At 39.8% G+C, this 25,288-nt stretch overlaps 1 protein-coding gene across 4 annotated transcripts in view; it reads right to left on the bottom strand.

Moving 5' to 3' along the window:
- Window positions 1-25,288, bottom strand: part of SFMBT2 (Scm like with four mbt domains 2) — a 247,485-nt gene that overhangs the window by 81,211 nt on the left and 140,986 nt on the right. For all 4 annotated transcript variants that reach the window (XM_087420850.1, XM_087420851.1, XM_014783683.2 and 1 more), the window contains 2 exons: window positions 13,330-13,431; window positions 9,083-9,230 (listed from right to left, as the gene is read on the bottom strand). In XM_087420850.1, the coding sequence (XP_087276976.1) occupies window positions 9,083-9,230; window positions 13,330-13,431 (250 nt within the window). The remainder of the gene's footprint in view (window positions 1-9,082; window positions 9,231-13,329; window positions 13,432-25,288) is intronic.

Here is a 25,288-nt window from a genome sequence, read left to right as displayed (position 1 = left end):
TCTCCATACTCTTGGTTGATGTTCAATTTCAAGCCCTCCCTCGTGCAGATCTTTAAAATTTACACATTCATTTCCAATGGAATTATTCTGTTTTTACATTCATGGACTAGTGCATAAAAAAAAAGATGGAAAATAAGGAAAGAGGGGGGAAAAAGTCAAGTCAGCGTAAACACCAGTCATTCCAACTTCTTTATCTTTTAGAATAAAAACTAACGTTGAGAAGCACTTAACGCATATAGGTCACAGTGTGACACTCAATACACTTCTCTGTCTGGGGGTATGCTCAAAATGTTATTCTGAATTATAAACACAATGTTAGCAGATGTAGATAAGCCCCCAGGATGGAGTCTAACATCATATAAATATCACCTGTCAACAACAGAATCATCTTAAGAATCCTGGAGAATGAAGCAAATTCAGAGATAAGTGATCAAGAGAGATGCTTAGTTTTCAATAATCAGAAATATTTTCAGATACAAAAAATGACCCAAAAAGTTTTACTCTTCAACTCTTTCTAGTCAAAGATGACTTTTTGCTCAAGAATGAATTAAAAAGCTAGAAAGGAGAACATACTTTCAAGTCCAATAACAAGGTGGGCTGATGGGATAGTCTCCTCTCAGATGCCAGATAAAACATGATAATAAAAAAAATTACTTACATAACTAAACTCAAAAGAGGGAAAAAAATACTCCACATGTCAAAAAACCAAGAAGTCCCTCAAAGGCAGAGTTGACCAGTCCAGCAAACGCCCAGGAGCTCACATGGCGGGGAAGACAACCTTGGGCTCAATTTTACTATTCTGTATGGTACAGCCTGAGACATTAATGTAAGATTCATTCATCCGTTCCTTGAATAACCAGGGATACCCACATGTATCAGGCATTGTTTTAGGTGCTGGGGATATAGACGTAAATAAAAAAAATAAAAAATCCTTACTTTCTATGGGGAGATAAAGACAATAATAAATAAATACTCCAGGACTTGTGAAAACCCTAGAACACTGGACAGACCCTAATGCAAAACTAGATGGAAGGAATTACTTCAACCTAAGGATTATGGAACTCCCACAGAAATAACAAGCACCACTAAAAATTAGTTCACAGTGAAAAATCACAAAACACATAAGGAAACAAACGAACATGAGAGTCAGAAAAAATAGACTTTAAAGCAAAATGCTTCACTAGGGATAAAGAGGGTCAAGATCAGGAAGGTCTAACAATCCAGAATCTGAATGTCCTACCATAGCTTCACACACACACACACAAGCTGACAAATCCTCCATCTCAGAATATTTTAATGCATGTTTTAGAAAATTACAGAACAAACAAAAACATAGAATATATATTTGAACAACTCAATTAATAAGTCTGACCTAACAGAATGATCTGACAATAAATTTGAAAGCACAGCTCAACCAGACAATTCTGTAAATATATATACATTACCAAAATTGTCTCAAACAGAAATGGTAACCACGGCTAAACTTTTAACCATTAAAGGAAATAAATTCATAATCAATAGAACACAAACTAAAACACCATCAGCTCCAGATGGTTTTACAAGCTACTTTTGCTAAAGCTTTCCAATTCAGATAATCCATATCTTATACAAACTGTTCTTGAGACACAATGCTTAGAAAGGTAGCTGGATATGAAATAAATATACAGAAGCCAGTGGTATTCCACTATACTAGCCACAGCGAACAAAAACTTAAAAGAATAAAAAAATGCCGTCCACAATAGCAAGCAAAAGGACAATGTACTTAGGAAAAATTCTAGCAAAAGATTGCAAGTTATAAAAAAGACAACAAAATGTCAATTTTTCTAAATTAATCTATAAATCCAATGCAATGCCAATGAGGTTCTTTATAGAGCCTTACAAACTGGTTCTAAAAAATTCATGCACAAAAATAACCCAGATAATTTTGAAAAGAAAAAGTGGAGGAATTCACCTAATAGCTATCAAGACTTATTATAAAGCAAAATCAATTTTCAAAAGTGAGGTATTTGTGCAGAGACAGACAAACAGACTGATGAAGCAGAATAACTAAGAATAGGATAAGGTTCACACCCACAAAGGGACTTGATATATGCTAGTGGTGGCATTACACGTCAGAGAAGAAATGGTAGACTAGTCAATTACTGATGCTGAGACAACTAGTGAATCTGAAAATATAATTCAAGCAAAAAACAAAACAAAATAAAATTGTTTTCTTTCCTTGTGCCATGCAAAAATTAATTCCAAGTAGGTTAAAGAGCTAAATATGGAAAACAAAACTGCAAGCCTCTTAAAGAAAACACAGAAGAATGTCAGTAGCAAGGATTTCTAAAGACATATAAACAAATAATAATGAAAAAGACAGATATTTGACTACATTATAATTTAATACTTCAAAATAACATAAAACACCATTAAAAAGTGAAGAAATAAGACACAGACTAGACTATTATATTTGTGAAGTGCATTGCTGAGAAGAAATTCATATTTGAATACATAAACATTTCTCTTTGCAAAAGAAAAAGGGCAAAAACTATAATCAACAATCCAAAGGAAATACAAATTGCCAACAAGCGTATGACGAAATGCTCGACTGCACTAGTAATCAGGGATACCCAAGCCAAGCAAAGAGACCCACTCCACTGCCATCAGAATGGCCCTGTTCGAGCCTATGAACATCACATCATAGTGAGGATGATGCAAAATGGGAACTCTGACAATTCCACATTTAAATACATCCCCAAAACGATCTCTCACCTTTGGGTACATGTACAAAGATGTCCATTTAAGTGTAATTTGCAACAAGGAAAACTAGAAATACTTTAAGTGGCTATCAATGGGAAATGGATTTTAAGAATTATGGCATAATTCAGGGAAAATGAATAAATAATCTACATGCATCAACACGGAAAAAACCTGCAAAATGCTAATGAATAAAAAAGTTACAGGGGCCGGCCTCGTGGCTTAGCAGTTAAGTGCGCGCACTCCGCTACTGGCGGCCCGGGTTCGGATCCTGGGCGCGCACCGAGGCACTGCTTCTCCGGCCACGCTGAGGTGGCGTCCCACATACAGCAACTAGAAGGATGTGCAACTATGACATACAACTATCTACTGGGGCTTTGGGGGGGGAAAAAAAAAACGGAGGAGGATTGGCAATAGATGTTAGCTCAGAGCCTGTCTTCCTCAGCAAAAAGAGGAGGATTAGCATGAATGTTAGCTCAGGGCTGATCTTCCTCAGGAAAAAAAAAAAAAAGCTACATAAAGATTTGCATTGCATGATATTATTTATATATATATATCAAAACAAGATCTATTTTAAAGCGACTAGAATAAAAACAATGAGAGACAGGTGCAGAGATAGATACAGAAACCAAGGTAGTCAGGCATAAAAGCATAACATCTTTAGGAAGGTGGTTATCTTGTGGAGGATGGATGTAAAGTGTTATGGGAGAGAGACATGGAGGGGAATAGAACAGGGCAGGACTTCAATTTATTCAACACTCAACAAATGTTTACCGAGAGCCACACACTATTCTAGCTCCTGGGGATGAGCAGGAAACAAGACAAAAATCCCTGCTCTCATGGATCTTTCACTTTCGTAGAGAAATAGACAAAAGAAGACAAAGTACAATACATATTACTTGTATCTTACATGATAAAAAGTTCTGTAGAGAAAAGCCACACAGGGAAGGAGATAAAAATGTTGGGGGTGGCGATTTGCAATTGATATTAAATAGGGCAGCCAAGAAAGATCGTCCCAAGAAGGTGACACTGAAGTCAAGACTGAAGAAGGAGGAGCGTCCCAAGGAGAGGGAAGGAGGGACGTGCACCATGTTCCAGGAAGGGCAAGGAGGCATCTTAGGCGAGAGGCCAAACAGGGAACTGGTGGACGCCGTAGGCTATTGTCATGGCCCGGGCTTGGCCACAGAGTGAGGGAGGAAGGCCCTAAAGTCTGAGTAGAGGAGGGACATGTGTGATTTACATTTTGACACCATCAGTCTGTGTTGAGAGTCGAATGAGAAAACGGGAGGCCACTGCAGTAACCCAGGCGAGATTTAATGGCACCCCGGACCGGGGTGGTCATGATGACACACGGTCAGATCCTGAAAACAGTGCCAGGATTCACTGATGGATTAGACGTGGGGAGTGAGAAACAGAGGCATCCAGGATGGCTCAGTCTTCAATTACATCTATAACGCTTTATTTCCTTTTCTAAAAATCTGAATCAAATATGGCAAAATGTTAGCATCTGTTCAATCAAGATGGTAGGTCCACGAGTGTGTTTATTATTTTCTGTTCCCTTTGTATGTCTGAAAAATGAGATTACACATGGATTAAGTTCCTCAGCCAGTGTCTGAGAGTTGTTTTAGGAAAAAAGAATACCAATTAGGGTTCACTACTCTGCATCTTGATAATAATTAAACACCACCTTTACATCTTAAATCGTGTTAACAGTTTGTGTGTCTATTAAAATGGCCAAACAGTGGAGACAAAGTGCTAAAATAAGTGATTTACTTTAACCTTTGCTGACACATTTTACGACAGAAATTTAAAGGTTTCACATTTTCTACAAAGATCTCCCTGGCTGGGACATCTTTTCCCCTAATTCTATGACTCATCTTTGATGTTACATGCCAAGGGAGTTAATGAATGAATTTAAAAATAGCAAGTCAAAATAGGTTGATAACCTACATATATTTTTGCTTAGTTGATTTATTTACTTGTTTGATCACTTTTTATAGTGCCTATAATATTGAATTGTTGTTTATTGGCTTTAAACTAATGGAGTAAACTCTCCAAGGTTCTATCCTTTGCTCACCAGGAAAGCACGTGCTCACACAGAGATGACACTGAACATTCCTATCCATTCCAGCTTAGACTATTTGTCTCTGAAGTCTGGGGAGGGAATTTTTTTTTTTTTTTAAATAGGAATAGAGTCAAAACAATGTAAGAATCTATGTTCTGTGCACATCTCCTGTAACATGACGTGTCTTTTGTTTCATCAGCTGCCTCCCACTGGGGAATGAGAGGGATTGTATCTTTTTGGGATCAGGCAACATATTGTAATTATAAGCAGCGTTCGTTTGTCTACAGTGCAAACAAATCTCACAATGTAATATGTTCGTGGAAAACATACCAGAGAACATTTAAACTCACTCATCAACACATATAATAAATGCTATATACTCTATATACAGCTCAGAATTTAAGTTAAAAACAACAAACTTTTAAAAAGAGCATATACTTTCATACATTAATGAGCCAAGAAGAGTGTTTGAAAAAATTCTACAGCATGATTTCCAGCCCTGGTGTTGACATAAAAGACAGGTAACAAATTACCTCAAAAGGAAATCATAAAATCACCACTACCAACACCTCTTACTTTAAGTCACTTTAATTACAAAAATAAATATATTTTACTATCTATATAATACATACATATACAAATATATAATAAATATATAAATGGTAAGGGAGCTCATAAAATAAAGGTGTGACTTGATTGTAACTGCAAACATTTGGAAAATTATTCCCTGAAAGTGAAATTCTCCAAATGCTTTGAGATAGAGACCGTTTCAGTCATGGTTCATTGACATCAGTTAGTCCTGTGTCAGGACACCAAAATGGCCCCAACTTACTGAGAAGGATGGATTTTATGAAGATACCAGTGAGAGAGAATAGCAGTCAAGTGTGGATTTGGTTATTAGAAAAAGCATTAGATTCGGGATCTGAAGACTGGGGTTTTAAGCCACCTTCTGCCTCAGGACTTGGAAAATCATTTAACACAACTGAGCCTCAATTTCCCCACATATATAATGATTGGAGTTGATGACATAATCTTTAAGATCCCCTACAGTCATAAAAACCCTCTGCTTTTAATAATATACATTTGTTTTTGAATAGATAATACATTCATTTAGATCAAAGAAAAAAATTAAAAGATTAAAAAAGTATTCTGTTAAAAATCTCTCTCCTACCCTTGCTCCCATCTGCCCTGCTTGCCACCTGCATACCCCATACCCCAACACAGAAGTCATCATTTTCATCAGTTTCTTATGTAACCTTCCAGAGTTTCTTTAGTGAAACATGAGCAAACACAAAAATATATTCTTATTTACCTATTTTCTAACCAAAAAAAAGGCATCACACTATAACCTACTGATCTCCATCACTCACAGCTTATCTTGGAGAGATTCCCATTTCAGCACATAGAGATTTTCCTCGTTCTTTTTCACAACTGCATAGTTTTCATTATATGAATATCCAAAATCTATTTAACTGATTCCACACAAATAAGCACTTGGATTTTTTCCGGTCTGTTGCTATTATACATCACGCTGCAAAAAACAAACTTTTATGCATATTATCTGTACAGTCTAGGAGAAACTTTCAGAAGTGGAACTACTGAGCCAATGGGTAAATGCACCTAAAATTTTAGTAAAACTTGCTAAACTGCCTTCAATACAGTTTGCACCTCCCTTCATTCTCACCAGCAAGTCTGAGATTCCTTGTTCCTCCACACTCTCATTGAAACAGAGCTGCTTCTTGCTTTCTCTTTTGGATTTCTACCTCATCTGACAAATACGTGGCATCTCAATATGACTTTAACTGGCATTTCTCTTATTACGATGAGTTCATATAAGAGTCATGTTTCTTTTACTCGGAACTATCTGTTCACAACCATAAACTTTTTCCTATCAGTTGTTGGTCTCTTTCTTACTCACTTATAATTAAAAGTTCTACTATTTCAAGACAACAGTCCTATGGCTGAAGGACAACCTCTGTAGATTACCGGTGGATCCTTGACTACTGATATTTATCACTTCTTGAATACTTTAAGAATTTAAAAAGGGTTCTCACTGAGATCTTCTTATCGGAAGGTACTAACCACCATTACGCAATATTCTACAAACAATATATAATATCCATGATGAAGATTTCCCCTTTTTTTTGAGATTTTGCAAAAGGTATGCTTCACTTTCAATAGGGGAAGGAATAGTTTGGACGAGTGCCTGAAGACAATTTCATTTCACCAAATATCACAAACACTTGGGTGACGGAGAAGAAATGAAAATTGTGGCTAAATCTTAGTGATAAAGATACTTAAGATATAAAAATATTTACTATTATACACATATTGTACATTTCGTGTTTAAGAGTTCAATTACATTAACATAAAACAATTTTCTTAATATCATGAAATGCAATTATCCTAATAGGCACACCCATTTTCCTAGTAAATATCCAAACTATGTCAACAATCTCTTTTCTGAAACATCTTTGTAACAGTTACAGTTCACAAGAAATGTATTAAAAAATTCTAAAGACACTGGTAAACATTAAGCCTCTGCTACAATGGAATAACCAAGCAGTCAAAATGCATACATAAATATTTTTCCTTTTTTCACTATGTGAAGAAACACAAAACTAGTTTTTAAAAAAATTCTTAAATAGATTCTGTTTAACCAGAACTAACTAGGAATTTGCAGAGTCCAACCAAGCAGCATTCTTTCTTCAATGACATGGAATTCACCCACCACATGCTTTGATTACAGAACTTAGGAAGAAACAAAGATGGTGCAAGGGGTTTTCAAACTCTATGAGTGACCTGTTGCCGAAATTCCACAGCAGGAAAGGCCTTCTCTTACCAACTACCAATAGATTGTTCATAATATAAAACCTGTGCAGTCATTTTAAAGGATTATAAAAACACTCAGACTTGTATCAGTTCTTTGATTCTGCAGAGTACCTGTGCAATACCAGAGGGTCCCTGTTGGACAGTCTTGAAAACTGAAGCACAGTGATTTGGCTGGAGTCATTCTCGAGGACCAAACTGGGAAAAAACACTGAGGCCTCAGGAACCGGGGTCCTCACCAAACCATGGAGCACAGAATCAGGAGGCGGACCTGCTGCCCTGTTACTCACTCTCCGTGTGGTCTTGGGCAGGTTACATAACTCTCTGTGACTAGGTCTCCTCACAGGGCAATCTTCATTTTGAGGATTAAATGAGTTAGGCACTTAAAATAGCGCAAACAGTGTTTCGTAAAAGTTCACCGTGTTATAATTAGAACGCACTCTGTTATTGCAGAACTCTAACGTGAAGAATCAACAGCTGAAGCGGAAATATTCAAAAGCATGTCCTCCGTTGGGATGAGCATGGAGGATAAACAAGGATGAAAGCCCAGGGGAGTAGTCATGTCACAGATAAGCCAGGTGTCACACATTTAAAGGTTGCATAGAGTCTATGATGGGCATGGGCAAACTGGAACTTAACTTGTGTGTATTAATTAATCTCCCAACATGGTTAACACTACAGGTAACCCAATCCCTGGTGATGTGAAAAGGTGATGTGAAAAGGTTAGCACAAAACCCCTGTATTATTTGAGGTTATCTGTTAAAATCCCCCTTAAGTTTATTTTTCTAATCTCGTTCCGACTTTCTCTTCTATTACTTCCTTAATTTTCCTTCCCTTCTTCTCAACTTTCATCTTGCTGCTTTCTTCCCTGAATAAACCCTAGATCTATGAGGGACAAGAAATCACTACTAAATTACAGCATGGTACTTACCAATAGTCTTGCTCATGGATCCCAATTTAAAATTATTTTAGTGCAACCTGGTTCCCAATTGAATTATTTTAAGGTATTACAGCATCAAATTCTTGGATATCTGGGAGTGACTGGGCTCTCTGATAACAATTTAAATTATTGGAAATAAACATTTAAAGAAATGCTTCATTAGCATTCTGTTGCATTTTTAAAGCCACTTCACAGACACTTTCAAGGTTTTAACTTCAATCACTTAGCAATACTGTACCCACTATACACAACAGCAGCATAGCTGCCAATAACACAATAAGTGACAAGAACTTACTGGGGTGGCCTGAGAAGCCCAAGGTCACCCCCTCACCAGGAGAGGGTGCTGTAACAGATTCTATGTCAAGCTAACTATGCAACACACTATTTTTCCACTACTTCTAAACTATTTACAACATTAAGTTCTCCAGATTAACAAAAGCATCACTTCAGTGACAATACGACACCCTCCTGAATCATCCAAACCCTCCAAATTTTCACAGAATACAAACCTTTGGGAGGTGTGAGGTTGACTCCATTTTTAAGGCACCATTGTACTGGTAAAATCCCCAAAGAATCCGCGTGGCACAGCATCGAGTGTTTACTAGGTTCTGGTCTTAGGTCATCAATCGTCACTTGAAAAAAATGATTGTTAAAAACCTGAAAGATAAAACAGCAACAGCGCCCAGGGTTAATTCCTTGGGATTACATACAATGCTAGTATGAAATACTGGCACAGCTTCCAAATGAAATAAATATATTTCATCAAAGTGATCTGAGCACAAACTGGCATTTTAATGAGCATTACTAAACTGACTAATTGCTAAAAAGTTAGAGTTGATCATTGCGGTCATATTAACGGAAAGATAAACGAATAACTGGAACATATAGGAGATAGAGAATGAAAAACATCAGTGACTTCAGAGAAGTAAACCAATGGCCAGAGCTAGAAGAAAAACAACCTGATGAAGTAAGACAGACAGACCCTGGCCAGGAGGGGCACTGAAAGGTCACAGTGGTTTCCCAACGTCCACAGCAGGGACCCAAGTCCTCACACCGAATCACTCAAGAGCCTCTACGGTCTGGCTTGGAGATTTCTGGCCTCATCCTGCAACACATCCCTCCACTACCCACCCTCCAGCCCAAGAGGAGATCATTTCCAGCAGGCGGGTCCTTATTCAGTATTCACACAGTCTGGAACGCCCCACTCCATCGTCAATCAAAACACATTGTATTTTTCAAGGTGCATCCCGGAAGTCAATGCTGGTGGGAAATTTTCCAAACCACTCTGGTTGCAATAAATGGCCCCTGCTCTGTGCTCCCAAAGCATCAGAGATGCACCTCTGCACTGAAAATCCTCATTCCTTCCTGTGGACTGATACCACATGTGTCTCTCCCAACAGAGCCTAAGTCCTTGGAGGAGAGTGGCCTCTTTGAAACTCATCAAGATATTCCAACAATGCATTAAAAATGCTTTGTCCATAGGAACTGGATAAACACTCACTGAGTAGAAGAAAAAACATCAATGAAGAAATAGGACAAGGCATGCTGATGCGAAAAGCAGAGTGCAAAAATCTGGTGAACCTCGACACTGAAAAGCGTGATGGATTTAAAGAACCTAGTATGTAAAATAGGCCAGGGAAAAGAGATCGTTCCCAACCCAACAGACATAAACCAGTCTTTCTTAGGAAACCTTAACACTCTTACTAAGCTATAATTCCTGGCTCCTTCATTTACAAAATATTTTCTGGAAGCATCTTAGTTCAAAGCTAAGGAGGAAAGAACAGGATTCTGTTCTTCTCAATGCTAATTCCAGTAAATACTTAGATTTCTGCTGCCTGAGGCTTGCCTTTGAAAATAGACTTTAAGGAGCCTAGGATCAAACATCACCTTCCCAGGGTGGCCTTCCCTGACAGCCTGATTTAAAATCACATCTTCTCCCTCCCACTCAACACTCCTCTAGTCCCCTCCCTGATGGATCTTTCTCCTTAGCATTTAACAAATAACATACTGTATCTATTTACTTATTAATTGTGTTTATTGTCTCCCCCCACTAAAATATAAGCTCTATAAGAAAAGAGACTTTTGTCTGTGTTCCCATTGTTCAGAATAGTGCCTACGAATGCTCAGTAAATATTTGTTAAATTAACGTGATCTGGTCTCTCACGCACACACACACACACACACACACAGATGTATATAAAAAAATGTATGATTCCGGTGGCAGGATCTGTAAAGAAAGGCACTAAGGAATCTCCAAAACCCATTAACATGCATGTTCTTGTGTGCGCACTTCAGAGGAAAAGCTAAAATAAGTTTCCTCAAATCCATCAGGGTTCATGTTCAGATGGTTCAGAATCGCTGGTCCATCTGGTCCAGAAGTCACAGGTCTCAGAACTTGAGCCCAGAGCAGTTCACCAACTTGCCCAAGACTGTGCAGCTCAGAGCTAGCAGAACTAGAAAGAGAATCCAGACTTCTAATTCCAGTATCCTTTGTCTAAACAATGCAGTATATTTCACACACACAGACCATACTGGCATCGTCATCACCATGTGTTAATATCGCACTGTTCTGGAACACCGAAAACATAATCTCATTGTACAGCTGAAGGTTGGTCATTTGACACTAGATTTGCTACATGCGTCTCTGCTTTCTTGTCTATTCGTTTTAACGTTATTTATTTTTTCCCTCAACGGTTGTGCCATGAAGAAAAGCCCCAAGAAAAATAAAAGTGAAATTTTCATTATGATGAGTAGTAACAGCTCAGGGTGCTATATTCTCAAATATAATATTCTAAAGCCTTTCCCAATGTTAAGAGAAATATATTTAATTATAAATATCTTCTACATTAAGAATATTCTAGGGCCAGCCCCAGTGGGCTAGTGGTTAAGTTTGGTGCGCTCCGCTACAGTGGCCCGGGGTTCAGTTCCCAGGCACGGAACCACACCACTCATCTATCAGTGGCCATGCTGTGGTGGTGACCCACATGTAAAATAGAGGAAGACTGGTAACAGATGTTAGCTCAGGGCCAATCTTCGTCAGCAAAAAAAAAAAAAGAAAGAAAGAAAGAAAGAATATTCTAATACTACATCACAGGTGGGTGAGTCTTGAACCTGGGGAGGTGCCCACCCGAGTTCTAAGAGGCAGAAGCCCACAATCCAGTCGATGTGTTATATGACACAGGGCCAATGAGAGGAGGAAGACGAGTACACAAGAAACAGAATGATTTCAGTATTTTTTCTTTGGTACAATTTACAATTATTTAAAGGTATAAAAATGTGAGCATCTAACACTGACAGACTCAGCACATGTGTCTCTGTTGGGTTTATTTTGTAAATACCAGGTGAAGCTGACATCAGAGCCCCTTAGGATGAGGTCAAGGTGATACAGATCCAGATAAACGGGCAGCTGGCATTACTGTATCACCCACTGCTAGAACAAAAGGGAATTCAGGTCAGGTTTCAACAAGGTAACACTCCTTGGTTTTGGAAAAATGTGCAACTACCAGAATACACAGTAAAAAGCCCTATAGGCCATTCCAAATATAAAGGTTTTTAATGGATGGTGTATGAATGGTGAGAGCATGCATTTCAACCCTGAGATACTCATTCAAAGCATAAGTCAGTATTTGTTTCTCATATGTGGTTGTTCTTTAAATAAATTACTTTAATAGTTGTAAAAATAATTCATGTTCACTAAAGAAAAAATATTTAGAAAAGAAGAAAAAGACATTTTATTATGATAACCATTTTCCATATCTGTAATATTATCACCACTCTATTTCTCAAATTTCACCAAATCATGAATAAAAATAAAAAAGCATGACTCAAGTAACTTTAAAACACTCATCACTGCATTAACAAATCTAATCTCCTACAAAAAAAGAAATTAAAATGGAATTGACTTTTGAACCATTAATTAAGTCCCCCCACGAAGTGCACAAAAGGCCATTAACTAAAACACATTGGCTAAGAATGCTGTTTGCTGGTTTCTCCCATTGTTTATAAGAGGAAATTTAAGGTGGAAGCACGTACTTCCAACGTTACCATAGGTTACTTCATTGAGATTTCTCTGATGGGGAATGGAAATTATAATCTTAAAACACTACCAGACCATAATAAAAATGCCTTTGCGTGAAAAGGTGATTTCATCATTTTAAACCTGCAAATCTCAGAAGCATGACTTTTCCTTTAGTCGATGAACAGTAGAGAAGAAAAAGGAAGGAGCAGGGCTGACACATTGGAGACGGGAATTTGCTTTTCATCATTTCCAAAATATACATAGAGCCTATTAACCACTATCAGTGGAGGAGGAGCAAGTTACTGTTATAATGATTACAACATGCATCTCATCACTGGTTTATTTTAATGATAATAGGAACAAATGGCGGTTTTGATGTGATTATGGTTAATAACAGAAGGTGGCACATATTAGTGGCAGAGTTCACTGCTGTAAACTCACAGTTATGCATCCCAATCTTCCTCCAAGTCACTCAAGGACACGGGGGTCTAGACCCTGTACCATCAGAAGAGAAGTGAAATGCACCCCGTCCAGCATAAGAGGAGGCATCTGATTAGATGCACTCTGTGACATCAGTGATAAAAAGAGAGCTTAAAACAGCACTGACTGGAGAGAAGGCACTCGTCCTTTGGTTTATTTGGCATTGCGACACATCCTCGCATGAGCGCATTTCACCTGGTTGGCTTTGAGTGGAAAGACTTATCTGATCCACTCGGAGGTGGAGGGAGGAAAACTCACCTTGGTCACCGACGCAGGACAGATATGAAAGGGCTCGCTCAAATTCACTGTCTCTAGCTTCATCCCAACTGTGAAGAAATGGCTTCGCAAATCTGCATGATCCTGCAGGGGAAAGGACAAACATGTTGAAGGCGATGGGATTGTAAATGAACCTGGTGACTGTCAGGATGCTCTCCTTGGGCATTTTCTTGGGCAACAGGAATCAGATGGAAATAACCCTCCCCATTTCGAATTTCTAATTATTGCGAGATACCGCGGATTTCATTATTTTCTGCAGGCTAAATTGCTTTTCCAGGGGAGAGGAAACAAGCCTTGGTGGCCAGGCTTAAATTTAGACGAAGCAAAAAATTCACATGGCACGGCTCTGATCTTCCTAGGTGCTGTAACTGAATCACAGCGGAGTAATGGGGGCAGTCAGTCATGTAAAACACAGCAGGAGCATCTTCAGAAAACGTGGCTCCTGCTACCAGGGTTCCTTCACAGGCTTCAGTGAGCACCTTGTGGGTGATATAGCTTGTGCCTCTCTCCTGTGTCTGAGAGCATACAGCTTATCAGTGATTGGTAGTAAGCTGATGATCCTGGAGATGTGTGCATATCAGGGCCCAAAACAGCCCTGCATACAATCAGAACCTGACTCCTGCTCCCATAAAGATGAGCAACACCCCCAGTTTAATAGGCGTCTGGCAGTTTGATAACCCGCTCACAGCAACCTTACGTGTGCGAGACAGAGCTCTGCTGCCTTCTCAAGAAAACAAATTTCTATAGCCACTTAGCTACACAGCAGTAGATGAGGCTGGCTGGACTCTGGACACCAGGATTTATCTTGCTGAGATGGAGGTCACCTCCTAACTCACAGTCTGTATAAATAGTAGTGGATAAATAAGTGTATTTGCAGCCCGTCCCTGAGGAAACAAATCCTGCTCTTTCTAAATACATCAACTGGGTGAGGACAAAAATATCTGGGGATCTATTACTTTCTTTTATCTGCAAGTCTAAAGTAGATTTTTAATTAATTCAATGATGCAACACCCAACTCTGAGGGTCGTGCAGAGCCCCACTGGGCTGGGCCTGCTCTCCCCACAAAAGCTGGTGAATGCAGGCAGTGTCTGAGAGGAGACCAGAGAAGAGGAACTGCTTATAAAACTCGCCACCACTCCAATGCTTTACCCGAGAAGGTGCAGAACATAAACACCCAGAGAACCACAAGGACCCTGTCATTTCTCATGTCGCCACAGCAGTCCGCAAAGGTCTCCGTACCCCATGGACGCACAATAAATCTGGGGTCTGGCTGAAACAAACAGTGCCACATCCAAGGAGGGGGGTGATCAGAACAAGAAGGCACCTGCTCAATGTGCAACGACAGATATGACAAAAACTCATTGAAAGAACCGGCCCGTCCTATACAAACGTATAAACACCTTAAGAACTTATAATCGACACTTTATAAAAATATTCTTAGCTGCAGGAGATGATTTTTATTTTTTATACTGAAAATAAGCACTTATTTTTAAAGGCAGCTGGGCAAGGTGGCTCAGAAAAGGAATCAACAGAAACAGCACGGAGAGTTAATGCACGTTAACACACATCAACCAGAACGCCAAGGCAGAGCAGAAACCACAGGTGTGGAGACAAAAGTGGAAAGCAAAAATGACTGACACCTGAATTCAAAGGTTAAAAGTTAATGTTCCGTCAGGCATCCACGCCCCCCAGTATCTGATGATTAATGGGAATTGAATCACATTAGTGGATTCGTAGATAAATATTTCTCCTTTTTAAGCACAAAACACTTTAACCTTTAGAAAAGAGGAATTATTCTAAAACGATGATAAAACTTTGCCTGAATGTACTAGACAAGTTTAACCGTCATTGTTACACCGTACACTGTTTGACAATACATGAATGTCCTCGGGCGCTGAGGACACATTTGTAGCTGTCATCAATGGCCCAGTGGATGTCGTATTTTCACAGAAGTTCTTCTGTTTCCCTCTCTGCTGTTGGATGGCTTTCACGCTGCAGCGTCCCCTCTCATTACTCACAGCTCCACGGCTAAACATTCCTGAGATGTGGTTCACCAACAGTAGGAAATTTGTGACTCCTCCCTGGCTGCCCCCATCACCAAGGGTCTCCTTGCAATCTCGACCTCTGGCCTGTTCTCCCTCTGCGTTTCTGCTGGAGGGGTGCCCTGACAGCATTCTGGGCTTCTGGTCTCCCTGCCGTCTTAATCCCCTCTTGATTTCAGTTTAGGTGCCCACTCTTTGCCTCACATACTTTTGTTCCTACCTTTGCTCTCTGAGTAGAGCCAACTTTCTAAGTAGGGTTGACCCACGACCCCAGGCTCTTTCTACATCCCAGGCTCTCAGTTTGACCTTGACCCACTGACTTGAAGTCTTTAGCCAAGTCTACACCCATTCTCTATCTACGTTCTCTATGTTCTCCCTATATTCTCTATCTGTGTTGCTGGAAGGTCTCTCAATCACAGATCACAGATCCCCATGCTGTGTTGAAAACTCTGTGGCCCCAGGCACCCTTACCCTAAATCTTGTGCTTGAACTGCTGCCTTATTTTATTCACAGTTGTCTGTTGGGACCAGGCAATGGCTACCTTTCCTTAGAAACAGGCTTAGGACAGCAATCTGCTCCTTAGATAACCTTCTCCTTTCAGGGCTATGTTATAAACGCTCATCGATAACAATTTCAGTGTATTCTGCATCGAACTTTATCTCTAGGCTAAAAGCGGATCACTTCGTGCGGATATCACATTCTCTTCCTTCTTTCCTGGAGTGTCCATGTGCTTGTCTGTGAACCACTGATAGTCTCTACCTCTCTGCTCATCCATAAAAAATACCATTCACATCAAAATCATACACGGCCATACGTGGGATGAAAATAAAATACTGATATTAATATTTTTAAACAATTAAAATATTGTTGACAATATTTTGTCTCGATGACATTAAAATATTTTTAAGCAATTTAAAAATAATGCTTAGTGAACTAGCAAAGGTTTAGAAACAAGTTTTTCCTTTGTCAATCACGGCTCAGATTTACAACATCTTAAATTATCTACTAGGTTTCAGTTATAAGCACATAAACTTCTTGTGGAAACGCATCTGTTTCATTTCAAACTATGTGAAAACTCTTACTGGAAAAAAAAACCCAGATATTTTGAGAGGTAGCTACACACAAACATAAGTATTTATATTCTGGTCTCAAATACTCACAACCAGCTATCATAGCCTATGAAACTTGAACTCCGAATTGCAGAAATGAACCTGGAAACTATACAATACATTCCTGTATCCCCAGCTCTAAATTCCACTTTAGTAAGATCACTTTTTAATCAGCATTAAAAAGAAAAAGAAATATCCTTCTATGACCACGTAGAAATCCCACCAGTTTCAAAGGCACATCAATATAATGGAAATGCTTAAAATCCAGGAGCAAAGACACATAATGATTATGAGTTGGATGATTATAAATCTGCTATTCTAATGCCTATGTTACTCATGAACAACAATGTCAGAAACTTTTTACTACAAGAGGTAGGATAGTATTTTCTAAAAGGACTCGCCACTGAAACCTCTCACCACTGGAGACCTTAAAAAAACATGACAGGTAGCCATGTAGTATGTGGGATACTTTCTAGTCAGTGCTGAACTCTCTCTTTATGCCATGCAGCTCATCCAAAAAAAGACTCCAATAAATATTTATTGAATTAAGCTGAAAGAACATCAAAAACTAGATGATTTCTCTCCTTTTAACTGAAGTATAGCTGACACGCAATATTGTATTACTTTCACGTGTATGACATATCGATTTGACATTTATTTACAATACAAAATGATCACCCTGATAAGACTAGTTACCATCTGTCAAAACACTAGATGATTTCTTGACACCCATTCCAATTCTATGTTCTACCATTCATTCAACAAGCATTCATTAGAAACCACCGAGGTGCCACACAGCAGGCTACTAGATGGTGCACGGAATACACAAAACAAAAACTACATTTGTTAAAGGGAAAAGGAAAAGACACATAACAGCTATGGAAGATCCAGGCTTAGAAGAGATTTCAGAACAAATATTTTTCCTTATAGCGTATAAAAATTAGTATCACTGTGATGATGGCAGTCCAAGGATTTATAGGAGTGAATATTAATTTGGAACATGAAAAGCATGGGACTTAGAATGATAAGGAAAAGATTCCGGGAAGGTGGCACAGCACATTTAGGTAGGGAGGCTGGGCTTAATGGACCATATCAAGGCTTTTAGGTCTGATCTAAAAGTCAAAAGGAGTCATTTGACACTCCTAAAAAATAAGAGTGTTTTATGATAATTAAAGAACTTAACACCAGTGAATTTCCAAATAAGCCAATACCCAGACCTTCTGAGCACTGTGTGTGTCTTAAGTACATCCATATTAGTATATGAGAAAAGGTATAGATGTTCTCAGTGAAAAACAAATTTAATCACCCCCAGACCATTTACTTTGGGCTGCTAAAGCAGTCAGAGTACATGCATTAATTTACACAAACACCAGCTAATCATTCTCAATGTTAAGGAGAGAGAGAGTTCCCAGCCCCTAAAGATGATTCACAAAACCGATTATCTACTGAGAGAGAATGGAAAATACACCGTGGTTTGAAAGATGTATTCTGGCCTCTGCAAAGCCCTAGAGAATCAGTCACATTTCACAATTATTGGATCAACGTTTTTCTTGAAATCAGGAGGGATTACTAAATCCTCACTACATTCACCAATATGCCTGTCACATTCAAGAAATACTGTTTATTTAAATGTACTGCAGTCCAGTTAAATTGTGTACAGAAAAACTCCTTTCATTTAAGAAAATCTGGCGGTGTCATTCCCATCTAGATTCATCGCTACACCTTTTATTTTTGCCCTAAAGTAGCTTTATATTGATCAGAAGTAAAATGCCATTCATTTTATTGGAGGACTGTCTTACCAGCCTCCCTTAACAATCGCTCTTCAGGGAACCTTATTTTCAGTTGAACGACAATGAAAAAGAGATTATGTATACATCAACTTCTGTTTCTCCACTCAGGTTTCATCAGCTTTATCCTCTCCTGACCCCAAATAGCTCTCTGGCTCTCCCACTAAGATTCAGTGACTCTGCACTGAGAATGACTTGGTTTGGTAGATAATATCAAGCAGGTAGAAACAACAACCACAATTAACATGTCATAAATACTTCTAAGCACTTGCCTTGTATTATCATTTTCCCTTCACAAGAGACTATGGGATAGTCTTACACACATCTTACACTGAGGAAATTAAGACACAGAGAGGTTAAGTTACCTAAGCAAGGACACAGAGCTAACAAGAGGAGTCAAGATTCAAATCCAAGTGGTCTGAGTCTACAATTAGTTCTCAGATTATAGAATAGACTGGGGAGCAAAGACCAAAAAGGATCTTTCCTTGTTTACTGCTAATTAGTAAACAAACTAACGACACTCTTACAATCTACGGGCTCCTAAAATTTTATTTCAAAGACAGATATTGCCAAGTTAAAATGTGATAGCTACTGATACTGATCATTTACTTAAAACCTCCCATTTTTGCTGTTAATTCATAATACTTTTCAATAGCTTATGAAAAAAGTGTGTCAGAATCTTGACACCAAAAATTACCCCCAAAATATTTACATACAATCAATCACAGTCTTCATCAACAACTGACGAATATCTTTTACTAATTGCTTTTGTGTGTTCTTTAAGCAAAGAAGATTTAAGAAACGGGTACAGCAAAATGCCTATGGTGTTTCATGTTATCCTTCATCAACACCTATTTTTCTCATAACGTTATCAGTGTTAACCCAGACAGGTTCATCTGATCAGTGTGGTTAATCTAGTAAATGTGCCTGCCTGCCAAGTCCACCGAGTCTCAATCTATCAGCGGTACTTTAAATACTATGTGTTAAGCATCAATCTACATTGAATTAAGAAAAAAGTGGATGATGTGGTTCCCAACCTGGAGAAGCTTGAAATTTAGTTAGAAAATGGCTGAAGAGTGATAAAGACGAAGTATAAGGCTGGAAGAAGAAGTCTGGACAAACCATAATATATTTGGTTCTTTGGCTTCACAGTTCTGGCTTATGTCTCACTTCATTTCACCTAAGACGCAGAGGTCAAGAAGATGAGACAACCTCAGAGCACTCCCCGGGTACACACTGGTCACCGACCACTTTCAACATCAGTTGCTGATGAAGTCTCTGCCTTTGAAGGGATTGCCGTGCATGGAAAAGGCATTAGCTGATTCTGGAGGGATCAAACACAGCTATTTAAGAAACACCACTGCCACAGACTGCCTTAATATTAGTCATCCGTGAGTAAGCACCAACCCAAACTCTCTGCCAGAGTGATAAAGCTTCGGGGTGCAGACTGAAGTTCTTTATAAAACTGACAAATGACTATGCGTATTAATCTACAAAAGGAGATGAAGAATATTACTAACAGAGAGACTCAAGACGGGGAAGGCAGGGAAGAAGAAAGAACGTTCAACCATTTTAGGTGCCACTCACCTCCCACTTGCCGACTGGACCTTAACTCGTCTCTACATTTACTTTCAAGGCCTGAAGAACTGCAGGTTATGTTCTTATAATTTAGTACGTGGCTATCCCAAAATAGCGAATGCTTCCTGCCATTCCTGCTCCGTTAGATAAACACACCTCACATGATAGAAAAATAGGAAGAATGTACCACAGGGAGACTGAGTTCAAACTAATTAACACAACACAATTAAAATGCACTTGGTGAGGATTTTCATGTAAGAAAACCAGCGATTCATTCCCTGTGCCGAAACCAAGTTCTTAACCTGAGTCCCACAATCAAATAGAACAGGACGTTTTCTCTGGTGGTGGCCATCTGAGAGCCAATCTTGAATTCCCTGGTTATTCCTTTTTGCTTATGTTGATAGGAAATAAAACGGACAAATAAACAGATATGCAATTCAGCGCCCCTCCAGATTTTTTTGAAGCACCCAAATCTTTTAGAGTATCAGACACAAAAATATGGCACAATATAATTTTTTCAGCTCCAATGTGCCAGTTTTGGGGTCCACAGGGTGCTCAAACATTGCATTGCACTTTTTCAAAGGCCTCGGTTAATTTGCATAATTTCTAAGAATAGGCTTCAGAGAAGCCAAAGGAAGGTTTTAATTAGTATTACATTCAAATTGATATATAACGAACTATGCTTTAATTCCTTTGTGCATACCAGCATGATAGGTCGCACTAAAAAAAAGACCCAGCGCAATTTATCATACTGTTCCTCTTTCTGTTTCAGCAATGATCTAGCGTCCATATGTTCATTAGAAAATTCTTCTCATTAGTTTCATCCAAAAATGGACATTAGGATGCCCGCATTTATTAAATCAATAGCATTATTACATGTCAATTCCACAGCACTGAATTAAATTTACCCAATGAAATATTTATAACAAAAATGTAATAAAAAAATCTATAAGCTGAACACTAATAAGCATTTCCATTTTTTACTTACAGCTGTAAAGAGCAGTTTTATCTACTCGTCGTGCATTAAATCAAGCTAAAAAACAGTAATGAGAACATGTAGTACTATATACTTCAACCCAACCACACGATTTATAACGGGCGATTATAGTGGGCCTATTTCACAGTGAGTCAGGAACTGGTACACTGGGTTGTTTTAAACAACAGGGGCAATGAGAATGTCTTTCATTGATTAACATTTAGCACCATAAAAGCATTTGTAAGTGGCAAGAAATTCAACCCTACTTACAGCGCCACTGTGAAAAAAAAAACAAGGCTGATTTTGTGTGTGTAGGTAAACAGCGATTACACCGTCTTTTCTCATGCTTAGTTAATTCTCTCCCCAATAAGCCGGGGTATCTCCTCCTGTTTCCACAGCAACGCTCTAGGCAGGCTGAACGCTGTCGGCTGAAAAAGAGCGTGGCAGGGGCTCTGGGGCTGAGCTTCCCTCCCAGCTCCACCCCCCACGGACAGGATGTGGTCGAAGAAATTATAGTTGGGTGCCCCTTCTGCGGAGAGCCCGAAATGCGACGACACTGTTGTCATGGAAATATGACTGTCACCACCCCTCAGAGAAAGAATGTGGAGTTGGTGATGAGCAAAACTTCTCCCCAAAGCAGGCTGAATCTGTGTTCCGATCTTTCTAGACACGGACAGGGGCCAACGGAACACAGGGAGCTCAGACACTCCTACCGTGCTCAGTCACAGGCGGGGAGATTCCAAATTGCAAAGAGCCCCATTGCTAGTCAGCCTGGTACAGATCTAAGAACAAAGCCTGAAGCACACTCCTCAAATCCCAGCTGCCCTTGCCTTCAAGTGGTCAGTCTGTTTCCAGAAAAGTATTCATTCCCTAGACCCAGGTTTCTCCATCTCAGTGCTGTTGGCATTTGGGGGCCAGATAACTCTTCGCTGGGGGCTGTCCTGTGCCCTGTAGGATGTCTGGCCACATCCTGGTCTCCACCACTAGGTGCCAGTAGCACCCCCCAGCTGTGACCATCAAAATGCCTCCAGACACCGCCTACTGTCCTGACAGGCACATTCTCCCAGCTGAGAACCACTGATTTAGACAAGGCGAAGAGAGAAGTCAGGTACAGTTGAGGAGACACCTGAACGTATGGTCTCCTCTCTTCACTTTCCTGAGTGTCCTCAAAATCACTTGATTCTCTTTGCCTCTGTCTCCAGCATTAGGACACCCTCCAAGCTCTTCAGTCTCTTTGTCAGGTCAGCCTCGCACACCATCCCTTTCACTTTTGACTCACTTTGATGCTTTCTCAACAAGACTTGGAAATCCTGGTATTTGGCATTCCTGCTAGTCTACGCTGCAGATCCATGCTGTTGTTATCTAACTTCCAGAGGCCACCACTCTGAATATCGAGTGTGTAAAATTAGACGATGCTGTTATGAATGAAGGTAACGATAGCAAACACACCATCATCACGATATGGTGTTATGGAATAGTTACTGTGTGTGTAATACAATGATGATGACTCAAGTACTTGTTAACCTGCCTACTTACCACCACGGCACCCGTGGGTTTGTGATTTTTAAGAAGTAAGCTATCACTTCGAACCCACAGACAAGCAGACCAGTCACTGGGATTGGTACTGGCCCCTGAGCAAAGTTTTACCCATCAGGCTGCCTTCACACACGCAGATCGGAAAATCCTACTCAAACTGGCCTAAGCCATCAGGAAATCCATTGCACTGCATAGGAAAGAACTCTGGAGGAAGGAAGGGCAACTCAAGACTGGTTAATGGAGCAGTCAACAATGTCATAAACAGCCTGGTTCTTTTCATCCTTCTTCAACACTCTTTACGGGACAGCTTTCTCCTAGTCCCCTCATGGTCTCAAGATGGCTGCAGGAGTTCCATGGTTCTCAGCCAGATAGGATAAAGTATAGAGGAAGGAGAGAGAGCCACCCCTTCCCTATGCCTCTTCTTAAAACCTATTCTAGAAACCACTCAGCTGACTTCCTCATGTTCGTTCACCCAAATTGGTCATATGCCTCTTCCTAAACCAATCACTGACAAGAAAAATGGGACCACTACTAGGGCCTACACCGGTGGTTCTATTTCTACACTGGAAGACCTACCACCCTCTGGAGGGCAGGCACTGGAAGGCGTGGGGGCATTTGTTAATTATACAACTCAAAGCTAACAGAGCCTCTTCAAAGACAACTGAATAACAACGAGTCAATCAACATATTCCAGTTCGCGTGTGATACTTGACAGGCAACACTTAACGCTCTCAGGATTCACCTTCCGGTTCTTTGTTACAATAATACTGATTTGGCTCAGCCTTTAAGTATCCCAGTTTACTTCTAAAATCTGTACAAAAGCAACAGGGAAAAAACCTTGGCCTTGAGATTCAGATGGATCTGCGTTCACGTTTTGGCTCCACCACAGCTCTCTGTACAAGGTAGGAGAAGAGATTAACTTCTCTGAGCCTTGAGGTTCCTCAAGGGTACAGCAAGACTAATAATATCAGTGTTGAGTTACCACAAATACAATGAGAGAATGTACGGAGAGTGCCCAGTGCCATTTCCTCCATCCTCTTGCTGCCCAATAATTAGCAGCTGCCATCAATACTTGTGCAACAACTTTCCACTAGAGAACAATGTCGGAGTTCATGTGAAGTGTCCATGGCTTTATTCGTGCCTCCACACCCTATCCTGAAGGGTCTGAAAGGGTTAATTATCTATTCCAAAGAAACTCTTAAGGTGTGTAACTTATTACTCGAGAACAAGGATTTACGGCATCGTCCCTGCCTTGCTCGTTACCCCTCACCGATGGACCTGCAGTCTCTCAGAAGCACTGGCAGCTCAGAAACAACGGAGGTCCAGCAGGTGGACTAATCTGTACAAAAATCACAACTGAAATGACTCAATTTTCCAAATTCCTTTGCCGATTAGAGTTATATATGCGTGTATTTACTCTCAGGAGAATCAAGATGCTAGGGAAAAAAAATTAATCCTGCTGGGGTTTAGAAATCACACCAGCAGCTACAAGTGTGACATCTTGATAACTATTAACAAGCTTTAAGTCCGGTTTATACCACTGCAAACTTATTCATTCCTTTTTTTAATGTTAAACACTGTAGATTATATATTCGTGCAAAAGTTTATCTGATTTGCTTATGCTGGTTCTTCTGGTTCTAAATGGGGCTGGAGACGGAACTGGAGGCACATGTTCATCTTACCCTTGACTTGATGCCATTAAGACAAGAAATCTCAGAGTAGAATGGCAGTCCAAGGACGTGAAGAGAGAAAATGCAGGACTGAAGGACTCCCACAGTTTTATTGACACCCGCAATACACACGAACCCCTCAGGGTGCCTTCTCGGGGCAGGAGGGCGTGCACTGAAGGTGGGGGTTCAGCAGCGTAGAAGGATGGGTGTGCTGGGCCCTATCACACGTGGCCCTCGTTTCCCACTAGATCTTAAACCTCTGGAGACCTAAAGTACTTCAACTTCTCTTACATCAGTTTCCCTATGCGATACTGTGATTTGCAACTGCCTGTTCAGGAAAGTCCCCCTGAGGATTAAAAGTATGATCTAGCCCACAAAGAATCTGTGTTTTTAGGGGGAAAAAACCTGCCTCCATACAATCTTATTGCGGTTTATTATCAAATCATCCAGAGAAGAAAGAATTATAATCAATTCTCAATTATTCTTATTAATAGTAGCACGGAATCCGAAAAAATCTGAAAAAGTAAAAATATGATGTGACATCACTTTGAAATGTTTCTGCTTTATAAAGAAGAGATTTATGCCCCCTCCTCATATCCCAATGCCAATTACATTAAGTTCATGTGAATATTATCTTTCCTTCCCTGACACTGCAATAACTAAAGAGAGCCAGAATAATCAGCGGCCCACAGAAGCCATTTGGGAATATCTCAGAGTAGATCACTGAAAGTTGACTATGTTCTTAAATTCTTAACGTTTAGAATTAAAAGCAAGGCACTATCTAGCCAGCTGCAGGCGGTAGGGTTCAGGCTCCCGCGATCAGGTCATCACAGTGAACTCTTTCTATAGCTGGGGTTTGTGATTTTTATAGTTACATTTATTGTTTGACCAACGTTGCCCTCTTTATTGTGTCTCTCACAAGATTTTCTCCAATACTCATAAAAATGAGACGGCCCCCATGGTCCTTTTCCAGTTATGTAATTCACACGCTGCAGTTCAAGAGCCTAGAACACATGAAGAATAACTCCCTCTGGTTTCTGGAAGTCACGAAGGACGGGCATTACATAAAGTGACTTTCTCTGTGATTTACCATCCCAGAGGGACTCTGTTTAACAAACCTCTCCAAGTCTTTAAAGAGACGAGAAGGGCCAAGGAGGGAATGTTGCACAGGCGCTGCAGGGCCCAGTGTGTGGTTAGGGAGCCTCGTGGTAAGACAGCCTGGAAGGGGCCACCGGGTAGAAAA

The sequence above is a fragment of the Ceratotherium simum genome, chromosome 32 (genome assembly GCF_057802395.1).
Source record: "Ceratotherium simum simum isolate JZ-2026a chromosome 32, ASM5780239v1, whole genome shotgun sequence".
Taxonomy (NCBI): Eukaryota; Metazoa; Chordata; class Mammalia; order Perissodactyla; family Rhinocerotidae; genus Ceratotherium; species Ceratotherium simum.
Note: the sequence above shows the minus strand (reverse complement) of the source record. Positions and strands in the feature narration are given on the sequence as shown.